The sequence below is a fragment of the Elaeis guineensis genome, chromosome 10 (genome assembly GCF_000442705.2).
Source record: "Elaeis guineensis isolate ETL-2024a chromosome 10, EG11, whole genome shotgun sequence".
Lineage (NCBI taxonomy): Eukaryota > Viridiplantae > Streptophyta > Magnoliopsida > Arecales > Arecaceae > Elaeis > Elaeis guineensis.
This window is the reverse complement of record NC_026002.2, coordinates 23,757,567-23,772,684: the sequence shown is the minus strand read 5'-3', so window position 1 is coordinate 23,772,684 and position 15,118 is coordinate 23,757,567. Positions and strand designations below refer to the sequence as shown.

Sequence of the window (15,118 nt, the reverse complement as noted above, 5' to 3'; positions counted from 1 at the left end):
GTTGTTGATTTTTTTTCTTGAATTAATTCCTTGTTCTTTGTTTAAGTTTTTAATTAGTGCAAAGCATATCCTACAAATCTTAAATTGAAGAAATATTACCTAGTGATCATGCTCATGTTTATCCACTAATGGGCTTTATTTGCATAATCATCTGCAGCTGCTGACTGAGTTAGATGGGGTGGAAGCCTTGACCGGGGTGTTTGTATTTGCTGCAACTAGGTCAGTCTTCTTTATAATTGTTATGCCAAGCATATAGTTATATACTCCATGAAGTTAATCTTTTAAAGAATCATAATGAAAATTTTGCTGAGATTTCAGGAAGTACAACTGCATTATATAACCTATGAAGTGAAAAACCTTGCATCATTCTACTGTTTACTTCTAATTGAGTTTGCTGAAAAGCATGCCAGAAGTCAGAAACAAAGCTTACATCTATGCATCTTAATTTGGGTTCATGGACATGCATGATGATTTTATTTTAACTTCTTTAAGCAATCTGTTTGGCACATACCCAGTTCAAAATCTTTTCTGAAGCTTTTATTTATAATATATCTTAGTTGAGGCTCTGAATTTGCATGATGATACTTTGTGTCGTCTGCTGAGTCATATTTCCAAAACACAAACTCTGCCCGTGATCTATTTAATGCATCTTTTGTTGTGGAGGACTGAGTTTGAGGAATTTGATGGATTTGCATGTCTTGAAATGCATCAAAAAGGTTTTTTTTTTTAATTTAAATTCTAAGAAAGTGAGTCCTTAAGAATGATCTCGTCATTAAAGGGCTCCGGCCTTTGGCAGCTATGGGACTGTAACTTCTCATTTCTGTGTCTCTAGATGCAATAAACACAAATAGTTGAAACCAAGCATAATGGTTTTGGAATTACAATAGCTGTATTTTCCAGTCTGTGGATAATACAAACTGATCTTCTTTACAAAGGGAGCTTTCTATTATTTTCATGCCATATCCTGAAGAAGGCATGTTTGACGGTGGGATTCTTTGATATTCCTATAAATAAGTAAATATTTGTCATTTTTCCAGCTCGAGTGTCTTTCTCTTTTCATTTCCTACAAACATGAGTAATTAAATAAAAATTTTAAGCTCCAGATAGCTAGCGTTTCTAGAAATTATAAAAGATAATATCTGAAAGCACTCTCAATCATGGAACGAAAAGGAACCATATCTTAACTCCATAAGAACCTGATAAGAAATTTTAGAAGCAGACACTAATTCAGCAAATATCAAGGAAAATCCCAATGAAAAGCACAACTGAACAATTTTAGTGGTCCATAATTAAAACTTCAGCAAATGTAAAGGGATGAGGAAACATGCAGGAAGTAAAATATCTGCATCTATCTTAATGGATAATGACTCTTCTTCCCCTGCGCGGGCTGATGTCTCCTTCCCTATCTTCTCTTGGTCAGTCTCAAGTTGGCTCTATTTTCCCTTCTCCTTATATAAAAGCTCAAAAAAAACATTCAGTCAGTAATGCACAACAAATAAAATTAAGAACAGGTAGCCAAAAGAATTTGAGATGAGAGATGTTGAATTAAGAATAGATAGAACAAGCTCAATGGTGATCCATCATTGAGCAGAATAGAGATTTGCATTCACTACTTTTCAGATTTTCAAATCCGATATGGAATGGAATGGCAGCCAATCAACAAGTTATGAAACCACAAACATTCTTAATATCCAAAAACTAGCAGTCAATAGAAAAACCAACTAGTAAAAGCCAATAGGAATCCACAATGCCGAAAGGCCAAAAACACTCTAGTCCAACAGACACACAGACAAAGTCATAAGGCAACAAAATGCACTAGTTCACTCACAGCTTCATATCAAAATCAGTCAAATTTGTAACTCTATCCACATGACATATCCATATAACTCTCTCCAACAAGTTAACATCCTTAGCATAGGAAAAGCAAACTTGCAAAACTTTTATGCCTTAGTCAAATTTCAGAATTAATCATTTAAAAAGAACTGCGAATGTACCTATTCAAGAATGAGGGACACTAAGGAAGTGCTTCACAGTATCTCTGTTGAAGATTCCTCAGCATCTAGTAAATTTGACAAATACCATTAACAGCTAAGGTAAGAAACAAACTCAACTATTTGTATTCTTGGTAGAAAATAATTCAACTAAAATGCTTTTGCTTTTTGGAGATTCAATCTCAAGGAGGCAACCATACTTGAAGATGAATATTCTCTTTCTTCCCACTCATTCAAATGAATATGAATGTTACAAATATCTGGAACAAACACATCTGATCTAGAAAAACTAGTTCCAGAAAAGTGGTGAGTTGCTTGATAAAATAATTTTTAAGCAATTACATATAACAATTGCCACATCCCACTCCCCTTTGGATGAGTTATATTTATAATTTTATGAATTTCAGCCAAATGGGAAAATGCTTCCTTCAACAATGTTTTTAAAACTGGACTGGACCGGGCAGTTCACCTATCCATTCTGGTTTAAGGGGCATTTTAAAAATGGCCAAAACTCAGTCAAACCTGGGAGAACCAGATGAACAGGTCAGATCACCGGTCTGGATTGGTTCTAATGGATTTGGCTTTTTTCAAATGCAAAGGAGAGAATTTGATCTAGTGTCTCACCTTTGCATCTAACAGCAGTAAGGCTGAGGCCTGCGTGGGTTTACAATAGAGAGAAGATGAAGTTGGAGCCCCTGGAGGCTGCGTCCAGCCCCATGCTCTCCATGAGCCGGAGAAAGGAATTGATCTGTGAGCCTGTCACCAAAGGCAAGATAATGGAGAAGTTTGTGTATGAAAGAACTAAGGTGAAGAAGATGCCTCAGAGAAATAGAACGTGGAGAGGAGGCTTGGTTTTATATAGCCTGGACAAGGTTTGCCATACTAGTTGGTACCATACCATACTAACATTGAATTGGTATATTGTATTGTACCAAGACTTGGTACATCGAATTTCACTGTAGCATACTGCGTACTGACATTGTAATAGGATAGTATTAGTATGGGGTTTGATACCAAAACAACAAACCTTGGCTCTGGACTCCTCTTCCAGTAGGACTCAAACAACAAAAAACAAAGTTTAGTAATTTTTATTACTAAGTTTCTTCACCACTTCCAGTTGGAACCAATCAATAACCGAGATGATTCGGCACATACATCTATTTTTTCTTATTTCTTGGGGACACCTATTTCTCATCTCTTTCACTTATAATAAATAGCCTTTGTTTTAGCAAGCAGATGTCTTGGCAAATATTTGCAAAAAAAGACATGCGTAAATGCTAAAGCAAGAGGAAAGAGATCTTATATGTTGAGCTGTGGCTTCAACATATGAATGCCTTTTCCATTATATATTAATACATGAAAGGCACATGAAATTATAAAATGCACATGAAGTTATTATCAGCATATGTATGTGTAAAAGCCTCTCTACAAATGTCTAATGATCAATTTGAAGCCGAAGAGGCTATTTGAAGCAAGGATTTAGGTTTTAGCGGGACGTCCCACGGCCCCATCCCATGTGTTGGGATGGGGTACCATCCCATATGTCGGGACGCCTTGGGACATCCTCTGTCCCAAGTGTTGGGATGGGTTAGGATGGCGGTGCATCCTATTCCATAGAAAAATCGGGATAGCTCCGTCCCACGGAATTTACAACCTTGGTTAGGAGTTTGGACTCTGATCATGAGATGTAAAATGGGATTTCAAAGACAATTTGTCCCATAGGACTTGTTCTCTTAACGCTTTCTTCTATAAGAAAAAATGGAAGCTTTTGGCTTTGATTGTACGCATGCATATGAGCATGGGTCCCACAACCAATGTAATTATTATGAAAGAAAAAGGTTCTAAAGGCTTCACTCTGGAGCCTAACTTTGAATACTCAACTCCATGAGTACTAAGTAGTAGATATAAGTTATCTTTTGTTATCTTTTCCTTTTTTTTTCCACCTTTTTTTTCTTATAGTAGATATAAAAGGGTCTAGTTCCTTTTTCTTAAACTCCAGGAGAGATAAAATTTTTATTTTTTATCTTTGCTATTTTTTCATTACTTTTGGTAATTTTTCTTTTTTTCCCCTGAAATTATTTTATTTTCTTTTTTTGAAAAATAAAAATATAATTATGACATATAATGGTGTCTTGCTGACATCAGCAGTTGGACCAGTCCATCCAGTCAACTTGGGAACTGGATAGGTTGCCGGTTCACTGTCTGGTCTGATTTTAAAAACATTGTCCTTTAATGATAAAGCAGTCTCGAGCATCAAAAGGGTGGAGTCCCACCAAGTTTGTACATCCATAGGCACTTTTGTTTTACCCTTCAACTTTAACTGACTGACAGCAAGTTCAAATATTTACTTTCCAAGAGATCTTTTTTAGAAATCCCACACTATCTTTGATCTTATCACAGCCTCCTATCTGTTTTGGGCCATCCTGCACAATCAGGTTAAGAATATGTGCACTGCAGTGTACATGGAATAACTCCCCATGCAAAGGTAACAAGGATATAGCAATCAACCAATTTCCAGATTTCCTTAGCATAGCATCATTTTTGATACGTTGTCTCCCACTATGACAAGCAATTTCTTATCTATATTCCATTCTAGTACCAACTGCATCATGAGGATATGAAATATTTCCAAAAACCAAAATCTTTTTTCTTCAATTTTCTGTCATCATTAATAAAATGGGCTACAGAGATAAATATGCTATATTTTGATGATCTGATGTCCATGTCTGTAGTTAGTATTATTCTAGATTCAAGCTGTTCTAATTAATTGTGAAGAATCATCTTCTTTTCATATACCTCCATGGTATTGGATCTCAAGGTGTTTCTGACACAAGTTTAAAATTAGGCTGAAGGCCATTGCAATAAATCTCAAAAATTCATGTTCTACCATGTTTAAAGAATAATTATGTTTAATAAACATTCTAGCCAAAACTTTTCTACTTCTTTCTCAATCAAACTTAAAATTTTGAACTTAAGGTGTCCCTCTACTCATGCCTACTTGCTGCCCTTTCTGTTGTCCTTCCTCTTTAAACAATGATTTTCCGTGTGACCTTTCAGATGACTAATTCGAGCCCTACCTCCTCATGCCAAATGCTTTTTGCCCAAGATATATTTAGCATTTATTGTTCCATCAAGCATGCTAATTTTCTTAAATTTTTCCCACACTTTAGATCTTAATATTCTTCTCTTTGGAAGTGTACTTTCTTCCTCATATCTAGGATACCATCTGATGTCTGAGTAGGCTTAGACAGTCAATGAAGCAAGACACTGAGAAAAGATAAACTAATATGATTCACTAAGAATAGAAGGCATCTTGCATGTGCATGTAATAAGTACACATGAAATCATGGACTTGGCTATAGTATATTGACATAGTTTCATAATCTACCAATTATAGTTACAAAACTATAGTTACATGCTCTACCAATTAACATACTGGATGATATACCATTTCCTCTCATCACAAAAGCAACAAACACAAGGTGAACTCATCAAAGCAACAAACACAAGTTCTCATGCAAGATGCTATTAGAGATTCTGCAATCCCTCATATCAGTAAACTGACAACAGCTTCAAAAGCAATTGCCTATATAAAAATCTCCACTCTTTGATCCACTAATTGCATGCATGTTTTCTACAAACTGCCCTTTTCTCAGTCACTGGATATATTAAAAGCATTTAAGAAAAAAGAATCAAGCTATGCTGAAACTCTAACCATAATGAACAAGTTATATGTTGAATGAGCATTCTAAAAACCTTTTCCTGCATCTCATTGAAGCAAGACACCGATATCAACCACCCACTAAGAACCATAGTCTAAATAATGTAGGGTCAACAGGTTTGTACTCATATCACATGATCACATCTTACTGGAAAAACCAAGAAAATCAATGAACCTATATCAAATCAAGTTCAATCTGCAAAAGTCTCTTCATAGACCAACAGTTCTCTTCAGATATCTGATGCAACAGAAAAACCTTGGGAGTATTGATTCACATCAGAAATGGAAACAATTTAATTTTTTGACAATAAAAAAGCTTTTTTCTGGACTATCACTGGCCCTGATACTAACAGAACTCATTGCCTTATGCCCAAAACTTTTATAAAAGAAAGGAAAAAAAATCCAATCCATGTTGTGGTACCAAAACCACCTGTTTGACTAACAGCTTGTATGAGAGCAGAAGACCAAAAAAAATCATGAAATCCATCAACACCGCCGGCAAATTTTAAGAAGAAAATAAAGAGGGAGAGAATCACTTGACCATATCCTTTGTCCACTCAGTTCATTGCATCCAACTCCTAACCTATCCAAATTGCAATGCATTTAAGTAATAGATATAAAAGACATTGCAGTAGTATTAAGGTGGAGCAATGTGGTGGAATACCTTCTCTTGCTGACTGAAGAAGAACAAGGAGTGGCAGCCAGAGGGAGGGAGGTGGTGGTCACTGGCAATGGAAATTGGTGGCAGGGCTGTGATGGTGGAGGTTGTTGGAGTGGGATGCAGTAACACAGAGATGAGAACATTGGAGGTCGTTAGATAATATTGCCATGGATTACAGATGGAGGTTGGGGAGGAGAGGAAAACAAATTTGTGTGTCCAAGGCCTATGTCAGGTGTACTTGATTGGGTTGGCTTGTATCAGAAGCTTACCCAACTTGGACCATGGCTCACTAGGTCTCGCACTGTACTGGTAGTTGGGCAGGAATTGCACTTTGGTTCAGTAGTTGCTGGCTCGGGTCGTGGGTCAGGTCAGGTCATTAGCTGACCCATCGACAGGCCTAGCTTAGACCATACAAGGTGAGACATATGTCTGGGTTTGATTATCTTCTTAGCCAGTTGGAAGGTGGGGATGGATCATTTTTATTGTCTTGTGACATTGTTGCATGTTGACTTAAATGTCTAGATGTAAGTATGGTGGACATGCTATTATACACTGACTGTTGAATGCACAATTGGTCATGTATTGTTGCAATGTCCTATCTTTATCAAAGCCTCCAACCAAGTCTAACACAACACTTCTGTTCTTTACCCTGCTTCTTTGGTATGATAATTCTTAGATTTGTAAATATTTTAATAAAGAACATGAGACTGCACCTTATGCTTTTAAGGTTTATGCGTCACCTCATTATGAACCTAAAGACTTTACTTGACACCTCTGTCATAAAAGAATTGTTTGTGACTGGTATAAGGTTTGCAGTGTAGTAGTCCATCATCCACTGTTCAATTTGCATTCTCTTTTGTTTTAGTAACTACAGCTTCTCTCTTCTTCATACAGTGTTAATCCCCTACATATAAGGTTAAGTATTTATATTTGGTCAATACAGTCCCAGCCCAGCAGGAGTATTGAAACATGAAGCTTACACTTGGTGATTTGGTTTTTGGGTTAAGGGCTTAATTTGTTTAGTGAAGTGGCTTGAAGCTGACCAGATATATTCAGCCTTAAGAAAATAGAGCTATTTTGGGTTCTTTGACATATACCTGTGAGTAATGTGTTGGAAGATGGTTCACGGGATGACATCAGAATATTTTACTTAAACAAGCACTAGATATCCATACGTTTGTGTATTCTGCAGGAGAAGGATAAGCCTTTTAGTGTTCCATATGCATAGAAGGAAATTTTTAAATAATAATGGTTAATTCAAGTCATCCTAATTATTCCCCCCTAATTATCACCTTCTTGTGCATGATGAATCTTAGGGGTTAGGGATGTGTTTGTGTGAAGTTATTTAGGCTTTTGTGAAGCTTACCATCCAGTAGCAGAAATTTGGAGAGATTGGAATCGATGACAAGTCTAGGGAGAAAACAAGTTTCTTTCCTGAAGTATTTGGGGTTGGTAACTGGTAATAGGAATGAAGCAGTAGGGTTCTATGGATAGTGAAAAGGCTTATGGAAGGTTTTCTATAGAATTTGTGATTTGAAAATTATGTTATGTGTGCAAATATGTGTGATCAAGCACAGATTTTGAGAAAATGTGGTGAAAACAAAGAGTGGAAACGAGGATAAAGGGGCTGTAAGCTTAATGATGGTGAGACTCTAAATGTCTTACGGGCTCAAAGTAATGCAAAATATTGTTGAGTACCATTCCAACTCAACTCAACTAAGCTTAATCCCAAGCTAGTTGGGGGCAGCTACATGAATCATTTTTCTCAATTCCACTTAGTTTAGGGCCATGCTTTCTGAGAGATGTTGAGCTATTGATTCCTTGGTACTTCATCCTATATGATTTTCGGTCTATCTCTACCTCTCTTTCCTTCTATATGTATCAAACTATTCCTTCATTCTAGTGCATCTTTCAGCCTGCATTGTATATTTCCCAACCATTCAAGTCATTCTTCTCTCAATTTATCCTCAGTTAGTGCTGTCTCACTTTTTTATGAAAGACTTCATTTCTTATTCTATCTTTTCTTGTATCACCATTCATGCATTTCAACGTTCTTATTTCGGCCAAATTGATGTTGTGCACATGTGATTTTCTAACTGCCCAATATTATGCACCATAGAGTATAGCTAGCCATATGGTTGTCCTATAAAATTTTTCCTTCAACTTAACATGTATCCTATGATCGGATAATTCCTTAGTCAATTACCATTCCAAAAATAATTAAGGGCGTGGATCCTCTGCAGTGCAGAAAAAAGCACCATAGAGGGTGATGCATTTGTTGATGCATGCCACCTCACCTATGTCTGATCAGATGGCTCTCATAAAACCCCTCTCAGCTTCATAACGGCTTTCTCTCCATCATAATGCCCTTCTCCCCATCACTTCTCCCCCTTCGAGTCCATCGCCTCTCCCCGTCATCGCTCCCCCTTCGAGTCCATCGCCTCTCCTGATTTGAGAAAGAAGTTTTGAATTCTCTCTCTCTCTCTCTCTCTCTCTCTGGCTTTCCCCCTCCCCTCCGTCCTCATCATAACACCCTTCTTCCCATTGCCTCTACCTCGTGGAGTCTGAGTTCCCTTACCATAGACGATCTAAGAAAGAAGGTCTGAGCTCTCTCCCTCTCTTACCTTCCCCTCCATCAATGGTTTCTCCAAGATAAATGGATTTGGGAATGGGATAGGAAGAGGGAATAGAACGATGTGGAAAGTGACGAGGTGAGGAGTTTTTCCTAAAAAAATTCCGAAAGAATGGAAACCATTCCGTTTTCTTTTACCATCACTTGTCATCAGGTTCTGTGGTTTTAAAAGCTGTCTGATCAGAAATAGGTGAGGTTCTGTTTTCTTTCACAATCGCTTGTCATCAGGTTTCACAGTTTGAAAAGCCATCCGATCAGAAATAGGTGAGGTGGCATGCATCAGTGAATGCACCACCCTCTGTGGCACTTTTTTCCTCACTGTCGAGGATCTGTGCCCTATAACTAAATATAAGTTTACATATCAACTGTAGAAATTAAACAATAGAGAATAAGAATGAAGAAAGAAAATTGGAGAACAATAAAGAGAGAGTAGTTAGTGAAAATGAAAAAAATTGGAAGAACAATAAAGAGAAAGTAGTCAGTGAAAACAAAAAAGAAATAAAGAAAGAAAATATATTCAAACTCGGTTCTTCTTTCAATCTATATCATCATATAACCAATTAGTTTCAGAGAGTTGGTTGGAGCTTCTAACTGACCTATAGAACCCTAAAAACATCATATCTTGATGTTTAACTAGATAAATCCTAGTAATCAATTGTAACACAAGATACCAAAAAGAACACAACAATTTGTGGTCTGTCACTGCTGCAATGCTGTGAATATTTCATGCGACAGTACCATAACAATATTATTGCTCATCATAGTAATTTATAGTAGTCTCGTTGCCTAGTTCTTCAATACTGGGAACATCAAAATAAGACATAATTTGAGTTGTATTCCTCAGGTTATAAACATAAGATTAATGACTTTGATGTAGTTTCTGTTGCATTATGTGTAAATAGTTCTTGGACTGCCTTAGCAAGTTGACCTTAACTTATTATTAGTGATTAACTTGAGATTACATGTCGCATTGCAAGCTTCTGCTACACTGTACGTGTTTATGCTTCTTGTCTTGTCCTTAGCATTTCTGTTGCTGAGTCCTTCTTAGCATTGTCTTACAATAATACAGCGGAAGTTATAAAAAATAGTTAACCTTCATTATTTGGCACTAAATGCCACATTAAGTAGATAAAAGTCCGTTTATTGCTCATGCCAGTGTTAAACAATATTCTGCTGATGGTTTGTACAGTTGGCTTTATAATTTCCAGGGATTTATACTGATGCCCGTTAGATACTTAGATTCTTGAGGCTTATTTTATGAGCAAGTGGTTTTGGTGCAATTCATTACATAAACTCATAAAGAAAGATGACGATATATTCTGATTGTGGTCGTATGCATGGAAACCACTTCTGTAAATTTTCCTGGTAGTAGGCATGATATAGATTAGTGAGAGTATCTGATTGCATATATGTTTTTGGTTTCTTGGATAATATTGATTTGGATTTGTTTAATAGGATCATTTGGTTACTTCTCATTTCTTCCACTCTAATGCTAGTTGTGTTCTTCATGCTTAAATTTGAAATTTATGTTTTTTTTTTTTTTAATTATAACAATCCAGTCGGCCAGATCTACTTGATGCTGCACTCCTGCGACCTGGAAGGCTAGATCGTCTTCTTTTTTGTGATTTTCCAACATGGCATGAGAGGCTAGATATTCTTTCAGTTCTTTCAAAAAAGGTTCGTGTTTTTCTGTTCCCCGTGCTTTATGCTAAAATCCAGTATTCAGTTTTGCCAATTTCAATGATAAATACATATGCTTTTGGCTTTCCAGACTAAAATTTTTTATGACCATGCAAGATACAGTTATTATCCTTGGTGTCATTTTTTGTTCTATTCATTTAGTCACATGTTTTGCTACAGAGTATGTGTAACTGAATTTATGTGGAGGTTCCCAAACTGCCCATGTCCCAGTCAAATGATACGTGCCTGGTCTATGGATTTCGGTTCCCAAGCATATTTAGTTCTTTAGGAATGACATCTGGGACCTTCTGTATTGGTTGCTAGTTAGGTGATTTTGTAGGTTTTCTGGGCAGAAGTTCAGGAGAGAAGTCTCCTATTTGTAGCTTAGCCAGGCCATATTTGGAGAGATGAAAGCAGAAAAGAAAATCTGATTTTGAATAATGTTCTCCTAATTATTCCTCTGCGCCATCTAGCACTTCTCTTTCTTCAGGCCTCTTCCTTGACTCATTTTTTTTCTTTAACCTTTCTTCTCTAACGTCCTTGCACCATGACCCAGGTTGTTCTTTTCTTCTCTTCCATCTCTCTCTCTTTTTCGGTTATGCTTACTTTTACAAGAGAACTACCTCACTTCCCGTTTGCTCTGCTATATATCAGAACTGGATTCAGACCTTTCACAGATTCTTGAAGAATACAGAAAAGAATACCCACAACCTCCCTCATAATACTGTCAATTGTGCAATCTTGTATCTGCATATTCCTTGGTTGCTCATTTTTTTTCTATTTATTTTGTCTCTCTAGATCAGATCTGATCTAAACAGCATAACTCTCCACTTAAACATATGTAAGAACATATTTTTTTTGCAACATTTGTTCCTTAGCATTGGCTTTGACTAATAGAATCCTAATACATGGGGGCATGTTGGTTATCATGACTTTCAGGTTGTCTTTGCTGGAATCATTTCCAACATACTTGAAGCATTCAACCCATACTTTCCCTTGAAAATGTGGCCAAGTTACTTTAATTGGTATTTGATGCTTGGGATATTCTTGTCCAACCACAGCATTTAATTGATCTCCCAGGTGCTTGTATCAGTGGATAGACGAAATCATAACACCTGAGAGATGTAAGACTTGTGTTAATAAGATATTGACCGGGTTTCTGATGTTTTTGAAGGACACTCTGCTATGTTGCTTCAGGAAAAAATTGAACACGATCCTGAGATAGTAGAACTGGTTACTGCAATTGAAATCAAGGTTTGAAATACTGCAGTATAGGGGCATAACAATTACTTCTTGGTAGGGTACATTATGCCAATGTATCTAATCATGGTATCAATAATATGTCTAATGCGTGATATGGGTCTTCTTAATGTGCCCTTGATACATCTCTTTTTGGGATGTATCCTACCATGGTACAATCATTATTTCAACCCTTGATTAAAATTTAAAATGGCTCTAAGATTTGGATTGGTGTGGAACCGGTGGCTCAGTGGCCCTAACAGATTGACATATCTATTGGATGCGAGGAAATACTTGTACAATCAGGCTCTGACAAGATAATAGAAGATGTGGTGCTGGCCACTCACTCTCTATCTTCTTCCCCTCTCTCTCTCTCTCATAACACGAGACACTATATTTTAAAAATCAATGATGGGCCATTCAAATTGGAGATCCACACCATAGATCATGATTGAAACGTCTTGAAATATGTATATATTTTTAATTGATTCGATTTTGATGCTCAAATCACATCAAAACATTCATGACAAGCTGTTAAACTCTTTGTTTCCACTCACTTGATCCGTAGGTTATCATCCTCCAAGAGAACATAACTTTTTGTTTCTAAGCATGTGTACTGTAGGTGACAATCAATTGTGAGGATCTCTGTTTTGGATGGCTTGTCATCCTATCACTGCCAGTCAATTGTTAAATATTCAATTCATGATTTAATGTTTTGTATGTAGTCAAATTGTCACTCTGCCTGCCACACCCTCTCTTTGTCATCGATCCTCCTATATTCCGCTACATAGGGATAGTTTCCACTGGACTAATTCTCTCTTGGGTTTTAAGCACTTTATTAGTTTATTAGTACCTATTTGGCATTTCATAGACGAGCCTTGGCATATTAAATCTTGAAAAAATTACTGTAAATTGAATTGTAATTCCATCGAAAAATTTGTGTTGGCAGGTGGTCACAGAATTTCATTGCCTATCTAAGTGATGGAAATCATATACTAATTCTTGTTTTTCTTTCGCTCCACCCTTTTTTTTAAAAGAAATGAATTTTCTCTGTTATTTTCCTCTTGGGAAATACTGACGTTTTATCCATTTATTTGTTGGCTTAGCTTCCTTTGGCAAGCAATGTTAACCTGGAAACTATAGCTTGTATGACTGAAGGATTTAGTGGTGCTGACCTCCAAGCCCTTCTGTCAGATGCACAGCTTGTGTCGGTTCATGAGCTTCTAGATAGTGGAGATAGGGGTGAACCAGGAAGAATGCCTGTTATCACTGATGAACTTTTGAAATCTGTGGCTTCAAAGGCCCGACCTTCAGTTTCAGAAGCTGAGAAGCGCCGGCTTTATGGTATTTACAGTCAATTCTTGGAGTCAAAGAAGTCTGTTTCTGCACAGGTCCCTCTTCTAATCTCCATCTACATAACATGCTTGCTCAAATAAACAGCTATAGAAACATTTTTTAGCTCCATACTGCCTGTTAAATCTCTCTCCACTGTAGACAAATTTGGGATTATTTTCCCAATATCAGAAGTTCATTGTTGACATAATAAAGTATCTCCCAGAAATTACCTTTGATGATTCAAAGCCAGTGGGTTGGAGATGTCCCGGTGTTACTGTGGAATGGGATGTGCACCTTTCCTGCCTTGATGCTTGGGATAGGAAATGTCTTGGTACATGCCTAATAAGATGTTGGGACGATGATGAGACGGTCTTTGTCCCGACACTTGGGATGGTGCCCTGTCTCAATGTCCCACCAGACATCTCACTAGGATTTGAATCCTTGATTACCATAACCACTGAGCATTGTCTCAAATATTTGGGGTCAGTTAATATGCTAGAGATTCCAAAGTAAACTTAGAAAAGGTAGATTAAGGGGAGATATTTTAGTAGCATCTAATTTAACTCAATAGGTTAAGAGAAGTCTCCAAATATTTTGTGAAATATTCGAAAAAAAACCACATTATTTGTGAGTCCAGAAAGTTTGAGAATGAATTAAGAGTTCCCAATAATTGCAGACTAGTTCATCTAACTTTTTCTAAATACTCATTGTTGCATTGATGCTTGCACAAGTGTATGATTTCAGATGCACAATCAAGCCCTTAACATCGAAATGAGGAAACCCACACATTTACTTGCATAATATTGATCCTATGGTGCTACAGATGTAGCATTCATATGGTTGCATCCGCCAAGTTCAACAGTTCTAGAGCACATCAGCTTATACAAGCATACTTTTTCGAGTTACCATTTAATTGTTGTTGTTGCTGCTGCTATTGACTTGTTTTTTGTCCTCCAGTCAAGGGATGCAAAGGGCAAAAGGGCCACTTTAGCATGACAATATCACACGTAAAACATGCATTTGCACTGATCATGGACTAAGATGGCCATTAAAGGTATATACATACTCATCTTACTGTTTGAAGCAATCACACATTCTCCTTATGTTACACTGAATATGCTCTCTTTGCCAGCTTGAGTTATACCACACTTCGTCATGCGCTTGAACCGAGCAAACAATGGATAATCTTCAACTGGATTGGTGCTGGAATATGAAGGTGTGTTGTGTGAAGAGATTGAATGATTACTAGCATAATTAGAAGGCAGAATTATGTCATCTAGTCAGTGAATGTGCTTTTTTGTTTCCTTTTTTATTTTTGGGCGTGTGTATTCCGTTGTTTTAGGGGGTGTTGATTACTGTCAAGGGGGGATAAGTTTGCTTTTAGCAAGGTGACAGGTATTAGGGTATATGAGTTGCTTTGTTAACTTGTATCATCTTTGCTTTTATTATTTTCTCTGTCTTATGTCAAAGCTATCATCACTTTACTGAATGAATGCATTTGTATTTGTACTGAAACTTGAAAAGAAATACTGGAGAAGGTTTCTTTGCTATTTGATTTAAAAGGTTTAAGTTCTTCCGTATTTCATCTGCTTTGTTGATAGGCTTGTCTCAGGCCATCTGACAATGGAATCTTCCATACAGAGAGCTTCAGGAGATGCTGCTCGTTTAAACGTTGCAGGTCAATGAACTACCTTAAATGGTGTTGGGAGTACAATAACGCAATATCACTCTGATGCAAATAGCGTGTTGCTGGAACTTTCCCCCTCCACAGATTCACCTTATTGTGTCATTTTCTTATCCCCCTGTAGAGAGTAAACTGGTGAAAGTGAGCTTTTATCTAAGTTATAGTAATGGTTCTC

General features: G+C 37.0%; 1 protein-coding gene across 5 annotated transcripts in view; it reads left to right on the top strand.

Annotated features, from left to right (window-relative positions):
* LOC105059845 (peroxisomal ATPase PEX1) overlaps positions 1-15,118 on the top strand; it is a 33,533-nt gene extending 18,415 nt beyond the window's left edge. For 2 of the 5 annotated variants that reach the window (XM_010943305.3, XM_010943309.4), the window contains 5 exons: positions 158-219; positions 10,565-10,682; positions 13,031-13,315; positions 14,217-14,313; positions 14,392-14,689. In XM_010943305.3, coding sequence (XP_010941607.1) covers positions 158-219; positions 10,565-10,682; positions 13,031-13,315; positions 14,217-14,255 — 504 coding nt within the window. In that variant the 3' untranslated portion in view covers positions 14,256-14,313; positions 14,392-14,689. Of the gene's footprint in view, positions 1-157; positions 220-10,564; positions 10,683-13,028; positions 13,316-14,216; positions 14,314-14,391; positions 14,690-14,860 lie in introns of those variants that run through there. The other 3 variants (XM_029260387.2, XM_029260388.2, XM_073244191.1) reach the window with 3 other exon arrangements.